Consider the following 17496-nt stretch of genomic DNA (forward strand, 5'->3'; position numbering starts at 1 on the left):
ACGTGGTCACTCCTAAAAAATGTAAATAAGTTATCTGTAGTGCCTATAAAAAAATTCAAAAGTTTGAAAATTCCTGCACTTTAGGAATAGTATGAGTTATGTGATTCTGGGGGGTGTCAAGTCTGCCATGTAACATGCTGTGCAGATAAACTGCACCTGACCCTATCAAAACAAACACACACACAAACCAAGGGGACACCCACAGATCATTCAATGGAAACGTACAGTGATCACTGCTGATCTGCAAACTTTGGAATAAATCAAGGTAAAGTTTTTCAGCCAAGAGGCAAAAAAAAAAAAAAAAAAAAAAAAAAATCATTTTGGTTTTTTTTTTTTTTTTTTAAGATTTTATTTATTTATTTGACAGAGATCACAAGTAGGCAGAGAGGCAGGCAGAGAGAGAGAGGAGGAAGCAGGCTCCCTGCCGAGCAGAGAGCCAGAAGTGGGGCTTAAACCAGGACCCTGGGATCATGACCTGAGCCAAAGGCTGAAGCTTTAACCCACTGAGCCATCCAGGCACCCTATTTTGGTGGTTTAGTTTTCTAGTCCTTTGTCAAACACACCAGCTTGCCTCACTGTTTATAAAACGGTGATACTGTACAGCGTAAAAGAATACTTTCAAAGCAACAGGGACAGCAAAGTTATGGCAGATCTTGTGTGTTTTAAAAACAATTTGAGATTTAGCCTACTACAGAGATAGTTAAGTTACTCATGAGAATAAAGAGAAAGGAGGTTGGAAGTTGTTACCTCACTCAGCAGGAAAGGGAAGGTGAAAAATCTCACTGCTGGTAACTTACTGGGTTGGGACTGCGCCCCATGGGTACAGATACCTGGGGGAGCCATGAATTGTTGTTAAACCAAACTAAATGTATCTAAGCTAAGCACCAAGTCCCAGGAGCACTGGCTTTGTTCCAAATAAATACTTATTAAAGACACCAGTGGAGATTCTCAAAGCTGAATGTACTATAGCTGGGTCAGCAATGGGAAAATACAGAAGTAAAATTATACCAAACCATGGAAAGATGTTGATGAAAGAATCTGGTTATTCATGAGACTGTTTTTGTGTGCATTTACATTTCTAAATTTCTATCTTTTCATCATTTACTTATGATGACTTATGTTATTAAACTGACCAAAGCCTCAAAGAGCTCATCTTCACTCTTGATAATTCTTCCTATTACTGTTAATAGTCACTGCCAATCAACTCTTAAAAAATTTATTAGGGCTACTGCTCATAAAGGAGAGACTTGTCTTGCTGATCCGGTCTTACTTCTTCAGTCTGATGGATATTTGAGTGAGCTGATGATAAAGATGATGGGGGTGGGCAGCCTCTTAATTAATGGATAGATGAGGATGAGAATCTATGAATGATATCACAACTGAGGTACCAAAAAGGCATCACACTTATGCTTTGCTATAAGCATATTTTATATTTTGCAATAAAAATTCCATGTGCAAAGATCCTCTAAAATTCTAATAGATTTTACTGTAAAAATAATCCTACAAAAATGCCAAAGAAAACCTATACTGTCCATCATTGTAATGATATCCAGTGTCCAAGAATACACAACAGTACCACTACTGCAACCTCACATAGTAAAGTAACATGAACCAGACCCCAGTATTGTAAAATAATAACAAACAGCTGACAAAGGATTCGGGATTTATAAAAGAAGTAAAACTTTTCGACCATTATTATTATTCAAAATGTTCTGTAAACTAATTCGGTGTTAACATTAGGCTAATATTACCAGTATTTACCTATAGTGGTCTTGAATTAGTCCAATCAATCTGAGAAGGAAAACGATATCTATACAAACCTACATATGGTCCACCAGGTTTGATAACTTTTGTGCTTCGGTTGCGGGATTCCTCCTCTGCCTGGGTCATTCTTTCTCGTGTCATCTGATACGAGTCGTTTGTTGCACACACTGTAATTTTATCTTGTATAAATCCCAGACAATTGAGCTGGGAGGCTCCAGAGCTGTCAAGTAAGATGGTGGCTTTGTTAGAGATGTCCCTCATTTTGCAGAACAAAGGCAAATGAGAAATGTATAATTTTAAAATCAGTAGCCCAAATAATGGCCTTGCAATCTGGAAATAACTAATATTAATAATCTGAAGTGCTGAAATTCTAAATATTTAAATTCTTTTCCTTCATTTCAAATCACGTTTTATTCATATTTTGAATAGAATGGGTAAAATGAACTCTCAGAGACCAAATCTGTAAAATTCTGAAAATAATTAGTATTTGTATTGAAGACCAGAGGAGTCTCAATGAGCACTGTAGTTTTACTTTCATTTTATAAAAAATTTTCTACCACTGATATGAAAAATGTTTAAAGCTTTCTTTTGGAGTAACCATAATATGCATACTTTAGAAATGACTAGAAGAAACAGACCCACTATGATGTTTTAATTTTTAATAAGATAATTAATTTTAAGGCCAAAATATTGCTGAACATTAGGATTTATTATTAGCCCAAATATTCTAAACATTTGTAGTCTTTTATTTGCTATTTTGTTAAATCTCCACATAAGATGACCTATTTGTGTGGCAAATATCGAAGAAAATACTGGACAAGAAATTTTTATAAATCTTTTTTAAAAAACTTTTATTTAAAAAAAAATCATGAAAATTAACTTTGGCCTAGAAGATGGCTCCATTTCAAAGTATTATGCTAACATTAGGAGATCTTGGTAGCAGTTACACTGGTATTTTATTCATATATTTATTTTAAAGATTTTATTTATTTATTTGAGAGTGAGAGACTGAGCAAGAGAGAGAGCATGAACAGGGGCAGAGGAAGAGGGAGAAGCTGACTCCCTGCTGAGCAGGGAGCCTGACACAGGGTTCAATTCCAGGACCCTGGGGTCACAGGTAGACACTTAAGGAACTAAGACGCTTAACAAACTAAGGTACCCAGATGCCCTTATGTCAGTATTTTAAAAAGAAATTACTATGGCCTTCAAACAGACTGGAATACAGAAGTAACGAAAATGTCACTATACCTTTGCTACTCTATTTCCAAACTAGCTTTGTTATGAGGCTAAGAATAGGGTTGACAAAATTTCTGTAAATTCCTAATAACTGTACAAATGCTATTTAAGAAAATAAACCAGTTTACTTATCTCATAAATATTTATTAGGCAGGGACTGCACACCAGGCAATATGTGAGGGTCAGACTGAGACAAGGGCAAAGACAGATGTGGCCCCTCATTCAAGAAGCTGTCTAATGGGTGACAAGCACTCTGGAATTTATGACACAGTGTGACAAAAGGCAGGGAGGCAGGGAATCCCTAGGAAGGTACTTCACCTGGATTGTGGGCAAGACTACAACTTCCTGCAGGAAGTGAAGCTGAAGGTGATCTACAGGGAATGTCTCCAGAGTGTGTGTGTATGTGTGTGGAAGCAGGGGAGGATAGAAGTTTTCTGGGAGGAGAACCAACCTGTGTGGGGCCCAGGGGAAGCAAAAGTTTTCAGTTTGGCCAAAGAAAGCTGGAAAGGACAGTTACAGATGAGACTGAAGAGGGCGTGAAAAGTACATCATACAGGGCTCTGGAGGATTTTAGACTCTGTCCCAAGATAAAGAGAGACTGAAAACAGGGGAGAGAAAATACTTAATTTGTATTGTGAAAAGGTCAATCTGATGAAGAAGGGACTGGGAGGTAGGGGGCACAAAAGTGAAAGCAGGAGACCACTCAGGAGGCTACTGAAGGATTACTGGCAAGGAGCGAGAGCTTGAACTACTGTGGGGCAGTGTGAATGCAGAATAGTAAACAGATTCCAGACACAGTGAGGAGGTAGAATTGACAGGGTTTGAGAAGTGATTAGCCACAGGTGGAGACAGACAAGTTAAAGATAATACCAAGGCTACTAGGTGTACCTGTATGAATGCTGCAAGACCAGTGCAGGGAAGGATGGAGGAAGGGTTACCCCATAAGGGGAAGTGGGATGGAGGAGGAGGAAAAGTGGTAAGAAGAGACTACAGTTTGAAGTTTTGGTGGGAGGAAATTTGAATTTCAGCATCTCCCCCACAAATTACTCATTAAGTAATTTAAATAGTGAGAATAAGCTAAACTTTGCCAATCACAATGAAGTTATAGCTTATACCATTCAAAGTCAAGAAAACATCTTTCCACTAAACAAAATAGAGCTAAAACCCTGTTTTAGCTATTTTGTTTGTTTAGCAAGAACAGACTCCCTGGAATTGTCTACTCATCCCTTTTCAACTGAGTTACCATAAAAGAACCTTAAGAGTACCTTAAATACTCTGACATATAAGCATTTGGCGTTTGACATGTAAGCATTCCTAGAGCCTTTCTCTAGCCTAGCTCAGTTTCCTACAGTAGACTGTGTATTACTCTACGGGGCCATCTGCCCTGAACCATGCATTTCTAAGAGGCCTGTGAATGGACAGATTTACGGAATTTTTGAAAGGTAATTTTAACCTTGGGATTTCCTCCATTTTAGATATGATAAAAGTGACCTTCAGGGAGAATCTGAACTACAGTAGACACAAGAACCACAGGAAAAATAAAAATTCAATTGAATAGAAAAGGTGGAATGAAATTATTTAAAAACAACAACAACAACAACAACAACAACAAACTTGCTTGCCAGGGAGAACTGAGAGCTTCAGGGCTTTTGTTTTCGTAGTGGCAATTTCAATTTATACCCATGCAAGACCATTTTATAAAGTTGGATCACACTTTTATAAAACACACTTGGCTTGTACTAATGTATTTGCCCCAATTTTCTCACAATAACTGTTTCATTTTTCTTGCTGCATCATGTAGCATTTTGTAAGTGACTTTAAATCCTTTTCCAAACAAGCAAGGTAGGAATAAACACAAAGGGTGTTTATGATCTAAGGGAGAAACCCATTACCTATGGTGCTATCACTGGTTTTGAAGACGGGACTGTTTCTCAGTAAAATTCCTAATGGGACATAGTTCAATTTGAGGTCTAACTGCTTTCACTATAATAAAGTAATTCTCTAAAGGCAAGCATTCTAAGTGAAAGCACCACAATTTGAAATTGGTGTGCTCTATGGTATGTAAAGAACACTGGTCTGGGAGTTAGGAGGGCCCAGTTTTTATTCAGCCTTGTCACCAACTCACCGGCTGGATAACTATGAATACGTCATCTGTGCAATGAAGGGGCTGAACTACACAATCACCAGAGACCCTCATACTTGATGCTTTTGTAATCTTTTGCTGTGCTGTCCCACACCACTTTCTACAATTGTGAAAATGTTTTCTATCTGTCCTGTCCATTATGATAGCCGCTAGTCACGTGGCTACTGAGCCTAAATATGTGGTAAATGTGAATGAAGAAATTTTAAATTCTATTTCACTTTTATCAACTGAAATGTTAACAGCCACATATGGCCAGTAGCTATCACAGGGGATAGTACAGAAAAGTCTATATGATCTACAGTACACAATTTATACCAAGAAACATAAGTTTAGGCGTGTGTAACTTTTAAAAAGCAAAATTAACATTAACTCAGGAAAATGGCATATTAAGATAGAACAGAAAGTTATTTAGTCACCCTAAATGTGAGTAGAAATTCAGAACTCTTTCAGTGAAGTGTCTTATTTTGTATCTCTGCCTCCCATGCTCCCTTGCAGCACAGCTTTCCTTTCCTTTCTCCCACATACAGCAAGCGCTTACACAGTTTCAAGTACTGCACAGATGAGAGATAGGGACGCATCATGGCCTGGGACACTTTGGGCCCGTTTCAATGTTCTCAGGATATTGGGGGTTCTAAGGCCTTGTCTTTATCCAGGGGCAGAACAAACTCCCCCTACTCAAGGGGCCCATTCTTTAATCAGAAACAACCACAGCAAAGACAAGTCAAACAAGTAGCTTATTGTTTACAGAGGACCTAAGTAGATAAGTGTTCCATGGTACCCTGGGATGTGGGTGTATAGTCTTGTCTTCCTCCCTCCTTTTTTTTGTTGTATTTTTTTTTTCCCCTTTAAAATTAGAAGTTACTGCTCTACTGGGGTTAATTTCTAGTTTCCATTATGCATAAAAATTTCTGAAAATCTATCTTAAAACAAGGCTTGCACAGGGAAGAAAGAAAAGGATATACAAGATACATGTATTTTTTTTACTCCTTTACTCTGGAGTGTGAATGTTGAGTATATAATAAGGCACTCTTATTTAAATACAGTGAATAAAAACTTTAAAAAAATTCTTAAACTTGTCTTTAATTAAAAACAAAACAAAACATTTTTTATAGATAAAAAAAATCTGTATCTTAAAAGTTCTTGAGGGCAACAACCTTAAAATTTTTATGATTATATCCCACAGTGACAAATATAACTGTTAGCACATAGTAGGTACTCAATATTTCTTTAAAAAAAGAACTCTATAATTCAATTCATAAACATTTATGGAATAACTACTATACATTTTATTGTTTAAGTGAAAAAAAAAAAACTCAAAGAAAAATTATTCTCCCTTCAGCATTATCTTGAAACATACTTACCTGGAGAATGTTTGCTGGATGCAGTCAAAGCTGCCCTGAGGGTTGTCTTTACCCACATTTGACAAATAGAAGTTAAAGGTATGCGCTTCATTGGGGGGATCATTTTTAGGAATTTTGACAAGCTAAAGGTAGGGAAAAAGAGAAACATCTCAAATTATATATTTGACAAACAATGATCTGATGACTGACTTAACTGTTTTCAAGTGACACTCATTTTATAGGCAACCCCTCTTGAGCATTTAAATTACTAAATCATTGAAGGAATCAAGTATGTATGCCTAAAAATCAAATCACTCATTTCCATTTTCTACCCTTAAGTGTCAATAATCACTTCTGATCAATAGTTTAAAGAGGAAACCTCTTCATTTCAAACTAGCAAATGATTCTAGTTACACAAAAGACTTATTAGTGAATTTTCTAAAAAGTAAAAAGCTTTTCCTCTTTAGAGCTACACAAGGTTCTGTCTCTGGCTGGCATGCCCCCCTCCCCACCCCCACCACTGAATAGTTTCTAGATATTTAAATGATGTCTGGGATAGAAACTATATCCTAAACTTCATCCTCTTACTATATATACATTTCATTTTCATTTTTGCTTCTCTGAGTACAGTTTTGGAGATGACTAGCAACATAAGGTGAATGCCATAGTTACATTCACAGCAAAATGCGGAGGGGTATTTCTTCATGCCTTAAGATTCTCCTACCCTCATATTTACAGAATAGGGTCAACAACCTGGAGAGAGGATTCGGTGGACTCTAAGACTGAGCCCATTACAACACTGTGGAAAAGGCAAATGTTTTTGTTTTTAAGATTTTATTTATTTATTTGACAGAGAGAGATCACAAGTAGGCAGAGAGTCAGGCAGAGAGAGAGAGGAGGAAGCAGGCTCCCTGCTGAGCAGAGAGCCCGATGCGGGGCTCGATCCCAGGACACTGAGATCATGACCTGAGCCAAAGGCAGTGGCCCAATCCATTGAGCCACCCAGGCTCCCCAAGGCAAATGTTTTTTATGCTCTTACTCAAGGTCTAGTTTTTCTATATCAAAAGTGAAAGGATGGGGTTGCTCTAGATCACAGAGCCCCTGTATTAGGCACATTTTCCTGGTACATAGTAGGGTCTCACTAAACATTTGTGAACAAATGAACTGAAAACTTCTCACTGTCTTTCAATGGTTCCACCCTTTGCAGCTCCTAAGACCTTTCTCCCCTTGGGCTTGCAGGGGCTACCATGGGTTTAGGTGATAATTATGAAAAGGATTCACTGGCGAGAATATAAAATACGACTTCCTGCTTTCCAGCCCCCAAATACACAGTCTTAGCAATTCAGGAGATGAGTAGGAATTGGGGGCGGGGGGGGGGGGGAGGATGTTTCCCAGTTCTCATTCTTTCCCCACCAAATCTGCCCTTTCCATTATGGTAAGGTGAAGATTCAGAACTAACTGGTTGCCAGACAGACAGACATATATTCATGAATGTGCTAGTAAGCATAAACATGTGTCACTTCTGCTTGGTCAGGAAGGACACCCTGCAAGCAACTCAGACTTGCTCACTAAAACACATCAAGCTTCTGACCTAAGGAAGAGAATTTTGTTTGAAACTACAAAGCTACCAATTCTACAACTCCCTGCCACCCCACAAAAACCGAAACAAAAAAGAAAGAAAGGCAAGAGGGAGATAATTTGCAAAGTCTAGTGCACAGCAGACATGTAATAAATGTTGAAGGAATGAATGAGGTACGAGTAAGTCAAAGAAAAACATCTTACTTATATGGGGTAGGAATAAATCAAAGAAAAACAACTTTTCAGAGGAGATTCAGAAAACGCATGTAAAGTTTGAAAGGTCAAATTTTACCAAAGATGTTGAGTATTACATTACTATACTCCAAGAGCCTCCGTTGTCTGTGAATTTAAACTATCTCTGACTCCTCCTTTTAAATTAGTTTCAAATTGCTAGGGTGATAAGTTTCTACACTTATTATCTACTTTATAAATTATACCTTTTTTGTTCCCTAAAGTTACTTTGATTTCTCAAATTTCGCCCTAGTTCTAAAGTGCTGGAACTTTGTGAGCAAGTCTTAATTTACTCTGGGAGGACTCATCAGGCTGTATTACTGGGTGTGCAAAGTGAATGCCTAGTTGGCACACATACATTGGTGAAACAGAATGCTGTGTTTTACTTCTTAATTCTGTGTAGGTACGGGAGAGCAGGAGCCAAAGGAATGCTGTGTGAGATACAAGTGAACAAAAGGCTCTGAGTGTCACAGCACTCACAGACATTTGTCTGCTTTTATAAAGAGTAGCAGGGTTCTGCTGCTAGAGAAGGAATGTGTTCTGTAGTTAAAGCCTCCTTGAAGACTCAGGAGAGAAGGTGGACAGGTAAAGACAGTGTGAACACTTGAATGGAATCCTTTCCTGCTCTAACTCACTTAACTTCCATTTTCCTTCCCCCTTAACCCTCACACAGAGCTGTGGAGCCTGGGCGGGGAGATTTTCACAGTGGTGACAGGCCCATCTGCAGGCTGGGCTCTGGTTTCACTGGAGGTCTGAAGTCCTCGTTCCTGTGCAGCTCAGGTCTGGGAAATGCAGAAGTACTTCACCCAGCAAAGTATGGAAGACTGTCCCTTTCGGGAGATTCTAAATCGCATTTTTAAAAAGTGGAATCGTAGAGTTTTTTTCTATTTTTATTTTTAAGAGTGACTAGACTTTTTACTCAAATTCTGTAAACGTTTGATCTGGGTGGGTGCTTCTTTCACTAAAAACTTTTAATTATAGGAATTCTCAAGCTCAGACATATACTAAACAGAGCACTTCATGGTAGCTCTTATCAAACCTTTATAATTATTAAATGTAGATTTTTTTTTTCCTTTCTCATCCTCTAAACTGGGATTCTTCTGAAGTAATGCTTATACTTTTTAAGGTGAAAAATTATCTTCCTATATATTTCAAAAAATTTTAAACACACACAGTGTCTTGTGTAAATCTGGAAAGTTCAAAATACAAAAATATCTGGTATGCATTACTGTGCACACTACTCAAAGTAATAGGGTCTGGCCTGATGGTGGACACTGAAGGTTTTCATATTCTCTTTAAAAGTGTCTTGAAATAGAAAACAAACCAACCAACCAATCCTACAGTCATTTAAAAAATATCACAAACCAAATAGGAAAGAATCCGATTAAAAAGAAAGTTAAAAAGAAAAGCACACACAACCCATGCCATATCTCCACGGAAGTGTTTGGAAGCATGTGTTACACATAGATCAGAACAGCTGCTCTCAACAAGGGGAAGTTTTGCCTCCAGGCACGTTTGATCTGGGTGGGTGCTTCTGGCACCTTCTGGAGGGCAGAGATACTGTCCAACACTCTCTAGTGTGCAGGACAGCCCCCACAACGAAGGACTACCCTGACATTCTAAAATGTCAGTAGGGCCAAGGTTGAGAAACTATGGATTAGAAATAGATGTGGGTTGGGGAGTCTGGGTGGCTAAGTGGGTTGAAGCCTCTGCCTTCATTCAGCTCAGGTCATGATCCCAGGGTCCTGGGATCAAGCCCCAGGTTGTGGGGCTCTCTGCTCAGCAGGGAGCTTGCCTCCCAGCCTCCACCCCCGGCCTCTCTCTGCCTATTTGTGATTTCTGTCTGTCAAATAAACAAATAAAAAGAAAAGAAAAGAAAAAGACATAGGTCAATCTCAAAATAGACCGAGAATAACAACTTCAGTGATTTCTGAATATTAATGAAGTAGAAGGAAAAATAGTATCTTATAAAAAAAAAAGTCCCAATTAAAGTACCTACTGCAAATGAATTTCTGCAATTTCCAAATGTCATAAGGTCAACAAATAAGCAAATAACCAAAACAAAAACATAATGAAAGGTAAGAAGGGAGATAATCTGGGACCCAAAGGTGAATCTTGATGTATATCATAGTATTTCTTCCAGCTGTGGAGCTGCAGTGGGTTGGAGGTTAAGGTATGATGACAAAACAGAGTTTTGGGTTTCTGTGTCACCTTTCTTCAGTGGTTTTCAGAGCAGCACCAATGCAGATGGTACAGCCTGGCTTAATCTCAGGCTTTTCCTATAAAAGATCTCAGAACAAGGTGTTGCCAAGCAACTTTTACATCTTTAATATCTCAAAAGCTTAAATTATACTGTCTATAGATTTAGTATGCCTCATCTCCTGCAGGTAGTATAAATTAGATACAAATTTTATTTGTATCAATAACTATGCTCTAAAGAATGAAAAGGATGAAAAGAGCTCTTATGTTCACAGCTGGTAAATCTGCCTAACAGTTTGGTCCCCATGGGCAGTAAAGCAAGAGACTTAATGAAAAGAGCAGGTTGTGTAATGACAGTTAGGGCAGGTGGGGGTGGGTAAGTGGGAACTTCAGAACTAAACTATGGGGTACCCCCTTACTGGACCAGAGCCTCTGGGACTGTTAAAGGCCACAGCCACAGTGGGACTCAAGACCCTGCCAAATCTAGAGCCATTTCAGAGACTAGACTTTCAGGGGAACTTGGGGATACTCATCACTCCTCTCTCTGATATATAGAAGCCTACTGCACAGCTTGTCTAGATAGTGAACCAGTAGTTAGTTCTTTATTTCAGAATGGTTACAGAGCATTTTCTTATGAACTGGCCTTTAAATCTAGGAAATATGAAGGGGTGGGGGAATGAATATGAAATGACTATTACTGGGAGCCCTAGCGTCAGCTTCTGGGGAATGAGGAAAAGAAATACTGAGGTCTGATTTAGAAACAATCTTGGAAGGGCATCCGTTTGTGTGACAGGAACTTCTCAATTTTAATTATAGTATTGTAGGCTTTTCCTGTAGGTCAATGGAATGCCATTATATTTAGGGACACATGGTCTACTTGAAATTTTTAGCTAAATGCCTAAAGTATATTACCTAAAAAAATTATCAAAGACTATGATTCCAAATGGTTTCTTATTTAAGTCAAATAATATAAAAATATGCCACCATATTCTGGGCAATTGGAAAAGTAGATTTTAATTTTCATTCCAAAAATGGGGGGCTAAAAATCAAAGGCTTGGGACCACAATCTATAGCCCACCTTCCAAATTCCAGTCTGTCTCTGATAAAAAGCTACAAAGTTTCAGAAAACTTCCAGACATTTATAATTAGCATAAACACTGTATACCAAGATGTTTAAGTCATAACTTCTAATTATTCTGAGATACAAGCTCAGGCATACAGCAATGGAATATTGTCTAGAAGGTCATTTTAACATCAAGTCACAGCCCCCTTATTTAGGGCAAAGACGTAGGGCAGTAACACAATGTGCACACAGCTGCAAATTTTCATAAAGATATGCTAACATCTGCTTAAAAGCCACTGGTACTTTACAGTAGAGGTTTCTTATCCTTGAGTACTCTGTATTCAATATTGGATTAAGGTACACGCTAGATTAAAAACAGGACCATCATGGGTTTTTTTTGCATTTATTTAAAACGAATGAATGCTTTGTTCTTTTGTGGGTATTAACAAATGATTTAAACTTTTCCAACCTTGGTGATTATAAATGCCTAGTAAGATGCTCATTGCCCAGCAGTAACACAGTTGGATACACCTCTTGGGTAATTAAAGCAAACCCATAGTTCTGGCAGGCCCTTTCAGATCAAATTAGTTGAATTTCTTCATTTTATAGATTAGGAAAACAGAGACACTCGATTGCTCAAGATTATGACTATTTAAAATTGCAAGCCCTGTATTCCTGACCCCCTGACCCTGCTCCATGTTTGTCTAAAACACTTAGTAACTGCACTACCTACAGATTATGTTTACTGTCTTTCTCCTCTGACCAGAGTATAATCCTTGGAAGGACAGAGGCTTCTCTCTAGTTTGTTCCCTGAATATATCATCAACATTTCAAATAGTGGGTGCCATGAAATACTCCATACATGTTTGTTGAATGAATTAAAATGCTGACTAATGCCTGAGCCAGGACTAGAACCAAAGTATCTGCTTTTTTTCCACCAGTATTTCCAAAGTATGCTGAAAATTTTCCTTCCGTGAGAAGGTTCTATCCTGAAATAAATTTGGGAAATGCCAGGTTAAAATAATAACTATCTTTGCTTTGTAGGTCCTTTCATATTGAATAATAGTTTCCCATTTTATAAAACCTCAGAACCTACCTCCTCCATTTCTCTAGTATCTTAAGGGACTAGCCGGTCTTTTAATACTATATTACTAATATTTCTATTATTTCCTTATATATAATCTATATGCCTTAGCTAAGATTAAAAAAAAAATTGCTACCAACATTTAAACATTAGGATGCTCTGTTGTTTTTAAATCCTTTCTAAAAGAATTTTAATGATTCTATGATTTCCTAAAAACCTAGAAAATTCAGTTTAGCTACAGAAATGTATTTGCATGTACGGTTCCAGAGTTAAGGGGCAGAACGAATAATCTAGAATCAGAACAGAAAACAGAAACTTCAACCTGAAACCCACAAGTCCTATTTTTCAAACCAGAGAGGCAGTTATGACTTTAGGCCTAACATTATGGGTTAGGGGAAGAAAAAAAGCCTGTCAGATCAACCCAGATGTGAAAACCAACACCTGGGTGGATATGGGGGAGTAGGGAGGGGAGGGTCTCATTCACTGGCAATAGAAAACGTATTAGGGAAATCAGTAACAGCTAAATATTCCTACTGACATGGAATAGCAAGGGTTGGAGAAGATCCCATGCATACTAGATAACATCGAAATACTCACATGATAGATACTGTACTGAGGAGAGTAGTGCAAAATGCTAAATTTATCTAGCACAAAGAGAAATATTTGGCAGTTATCCAAAAAATTCAGGCCATGTAACAATTAATATGAATAATTCAGGACAAAATAAATCCATTTATTTCCTTCATTCTTGCTCTCTGTCAAGATGTTATAGAAAAAAATAAAGTAGAATAGTTTTCCTTATATTTTTTCATATAGCTGCTGAAGATCCAGTATTAGAATTTCTTTAAAAGTTCTTGATGAAAGGGTAGAGTAGGCCAATATTGAGCTTCCTTGGTTCTATTACTTCTGCGGGATAGTCTTTTTTTTTCCCCCCTTTTTTCTTAAGATTTTATTTACTTATCTGAGAAACAGCGAGAGAGAGAAAGATAACAAGCAGGGGGAGGGGAGGAGGAAGACGGAGCAACAGGCTCCCAGCTCAGCAGGGAGCCTGATGTGGGACTCATCCCAAAACCCTGGAATCATGACCTGAGCTAAAGGCAGACGCTTAACCAACTGAGCCACCTGTGCCCCTGTGGCATACAGTCTTACTAGAAAAATCTTTCCTGAGAATTGCATTCTCATCTCTAACATAGTCTTTTAAATTTATTGCCACCTTGGGGAAAATATCATTGACAGGAACATTTCAAAACTAATTTTAATTGGTTACAAGTAAGCAACAACATATTAATTGAGTGCCTACTATGTCTACATTTCTGTGACACAATAATGAACAAAAAGCTACAAAGATCCCTGCCATTACAGCACGTATGTATAGAAATCCAGGAACGAGACAATGGTGGGTTGGATCAGGAGATAGGGAGAAGTGGAGGGATTCAGGATATATTTTGCAGATAGATACAGCAGGATTCCTAGATATACTGAGTGTGAGGGAAATCAAGGATGACACCAAGGTGTTTTTCCCTGGAAGAATGGAACTGTTTTAGAGTAGGAGTGTGCATGTGTCTGTGTATATGTATATTCATATACACATGTATGGTATCTTTGATATATGATGAGTACCTTAATATAATCCAATTCATATTATCTAGGTGCACTAAAATACAACTGACCAGTGCTGGTTTCACCAACTAAAAAGAGGCTTCAAACTGAGTTTTGTTATGACTCATTTTGTAGCTTCATGGTTAAAAATTTAGAACAGACCAGGTGGCTGGGTATAGTTGGGTGGTAGCTGATTATTTCCAAGAAGAACGGGGGGATGACAGTTATTGGCAGGGGAAAGAAGCAAACAGCAGGTACTGGAGGAGATACTGTATGAAGGAAAAGGTATACGGACTATGCAGCATGACAGAATAGAAAATTTAGATTTAAAAATGACTAAAAAATTGAGAAATGTTAAAGAAGCTTTTAGAAGAAAAGTGAGAGAATCTAAGTTTTTTCAAACTTCATGGCTGAACTAATCCAAAAGTCCTTCTTTGGCAGCAAAAACTAAAATCTCCCACTGAGTTCCAGAACTCTTATCATTTTCCTCTTATTAACCAGTCCCTTCTAATATTTAAATATATTCCACAGAATCAGTGCTTATGTATAAAAGAATTCTCATCTTATCCCTAAATCTGCCCACCTTCCCACAATGTTTATCTCCCAGTTAATAAACCACCATTTATCTAGTTACTGAGGTTACTGGCAGCCTAGGGAGTCAATCTTGACTCTTCTCGCTCTCACACCACCCCACGTCCCTCAATATCCAGATAATCACAAGGCACACTGCTTTCACTTCTTAAATGATCTCTCAAATATATGTCCTCATCTCTGTCCTCTTCTTTGGCTCAATATCACCTTTTGCTTGGACAACTTGTCTTTCAGCCTCTACTTTGCTCCATTTTCGAGCTCCTTCTTCAAGCATTTGGCTGCCAAAGCTAGTTTCATAAAATGCCAGTCTGACCTTGTCATTTCCAAGCATCATTTATATCTTCATGATTCTCTCCTACCACTCATCTACCACCCAGTCTAAGCTCCTTAATAGGACATATGAGGTTCCTTCCCAACAGACCTGGCCCTCACTCTCCACCTTTTATTTGATGTCCCCACTTCTTGCCTTGGCTTGTGCTAACTTACCCTTTATTTAAGACTCAGCTCAGGAGCAGTTCTCTCAGGGAGTCTTTCCTTCTCCAGTGCGGTGAAGTTTCAAGCTCCTTTTCTGGGTCTCCCTAAACCCCTGGGCTCACCTTTAGTGCTGTCTTCACTATACCACATGCTAAAGTACTTGCTTATGTATCTTCTGCCTCACTAGTTAGTTAGAGGGGCAAGGACCACGGTCTTACTTCCATATGTATCTGGAACACACCAGATACCTAACAAATATTTGTTGGATCATTCTCACTTGGTACTAGATCACATTCATTTAGATGAAGGCTTATGCCAGGGAGACTAAAAAATTAGAGATGTATCTGAAATAGATCACTATAGCCTGTGGAAAACCAGAGCTCCCCGGAGCACACAAAAATAAATAACAAAATGAAAGAAGGAAAACAAAGAAGTCCCCACAGCTGCATGCTATGTGGTACAAACATCAGGATGAGAAAATTTCTGACCTCTCTTGTACTATGTTTAGCCCTGAAACCCAGGCCAAGTGGCTGCCTGGATTTGTGGAACTTAAATTTACATTATACATTTTTCTTTTTAAAAAGTATCTTCATCTTTATTAAAATACTCACAGAATACTCTGTCCTTTCGAAAGGACATTCGAAAATATGACGGTCTTTAAGACCATTTTGCATTTTAAAGAACTTAGGGAGACCGCACTAATTCTAAGTTTAGTAATTGTCTTGGTCAAGTAGAAAGCAGAATTTTGTTAAAAAAAAAAAAAAAAAAAAAAAAAAGCAGCTTTGTTTCTGAGAAACAAAGCCCAAACCTGAATTCTATAAGGGGAAAAAAAAAAAACAAACCAGAAAAGAAAAGAAAGAAACTTAAACATAAATGTTATTTTCCAAATTCATCGCCAATCTTCTCTCCTTTTTGCTCTCCTGGAGTCATAAGGAAAAAGCACTTTTTGCAAATGTCAGGAGGAACTGCTGCCAAAATGTGAGTGAGAATAGAATTCATGCGTGGCCATCACCAACAGCTGTATAAGTCTAGAGGAGACTGGTACTTAGCAGATGTGAATCCTCAACATCAATATAAACATCAAATAATAGTGACCAACGCCCTGAATTTCATGGAACACATGGTTTTATCCCAAACCAATCAATGTTACCGTGAAAGCTCATTAAGTTCAAAAACATAAACAATATCAAAGTCTGGGGACTATTTTCATGTAGATTTGGAAGTATTTTCAACTCTTAATTCTCTCTTTTTCAACGCCAAGAATAATCATTTTTTTTTTTTAAAGCTAAATCTTTTTCAGGATAATCTTATGGGGAAACCCACCAGGTATTACAGGTAGAGTCAGCATTGCTCTGGTTGAGGAAAGGAATGATGAAGGACTGGGACTGCTGAAGCAGCCACTGTGGTGACATCACAGAATCCCCAGGCTCTGGGGACCCAAGACACAAAACCAGGGCTCTATGCCAAGGAAAGAAAAACAGCAACAAGATGTAGAACAGTTGGGGGCTATAATCTTATTAATTAAATTTTTAGTCACATTACAATAGAGTGTACAAAGTATGAACTCTTATGTGCCATTTTTTGAAGAGAATTAGTGCCAAATATTTGGAGGATACGAAAGATAAAAAATGGTATTCTGCTTCTTTGTTCTCTTTGCTTTTTAAAATGTTTTATTATTGGATCCCTTTGTATTTCCAGTTGTAAGGTGGATTTCCTCAAGTTTTTGAGAAGTGAAAAGTGGAACTCTTTTACACACAGAGCAAAAGGGAACAGTGCAAACAGTGTATCTAGTGTGCTACAGTTCTGGAGCATGCTGCCCAGTTTCCGACTTGGTTCTGGATTCTACCATCTGTGTTACCTTGGGCAAAAAACTTAACCTTATTAATCCCTAGTTTCCTCATCAGCAAAATGAGGATAACGATATTCACCTAACAGGACTGCTGTTAAATTTAAAGAAATAACCCTTCTAAAGGTGCTTGGCACAATGTACGGCCCATAGTATGTGCCCCAAAATGTTCGCTCTGGTGATGTAAAGACACTATTGGGGGAGCTCCAGGTCTGATTTTAGTTTGTTTGATGCAAACACATATGTAATGATGTATTTGATTTTTGAAGTAATTTTCAAATGGCAGAAACGTTGTCCTGTGGATCATCAAAAGCTGATAATACTGAGAGAAAAAAAGCTGACAATACT

At 38.0% G+C, this 17496-nt stretch overlaps 1 protein-coding gene across 1 annotated transcript in view; it reads right to left on the bottom strand.

Moving 5' to 3' along the window:
* Positions 1-17496, bottom strand: part of ELL2 (elongation factor for RNA polymerase II 2) — a 73247-nt gene that overhangs the window by 24847 nt on the left and 30904 nt on the right. Inside the window, exons 3-4 of the mRNA XM_059175515.1 lie at positions 6505-6626; positions 1821-1984 (exon numbers count right to left, since the gene is read on the bottom strand). Coding sequence (XP_059031498.1) covers positions 1821-1984; positions 6505-6626 — 286 coding nt within the window. The remainder of the gene's footprint in view (positions 1-1820; positions 1985-6504; positions 6627-17496) is intronic.

Source organism: Mustela lutreola, chromosome 5, assembly GCF_030435805.1.
Source record: "Mustela lutreola isolate mMusLut2 chromosome 5, mMusLut2.pri, whole genome shotgun sequence".
Taxonomy (NCBI): domain Eukaryota; kingdom Metazoa; phylum Chordata; class Mammalia; order Carnivora; family Mustelidae; genus Mustela; species Mustela lutreola.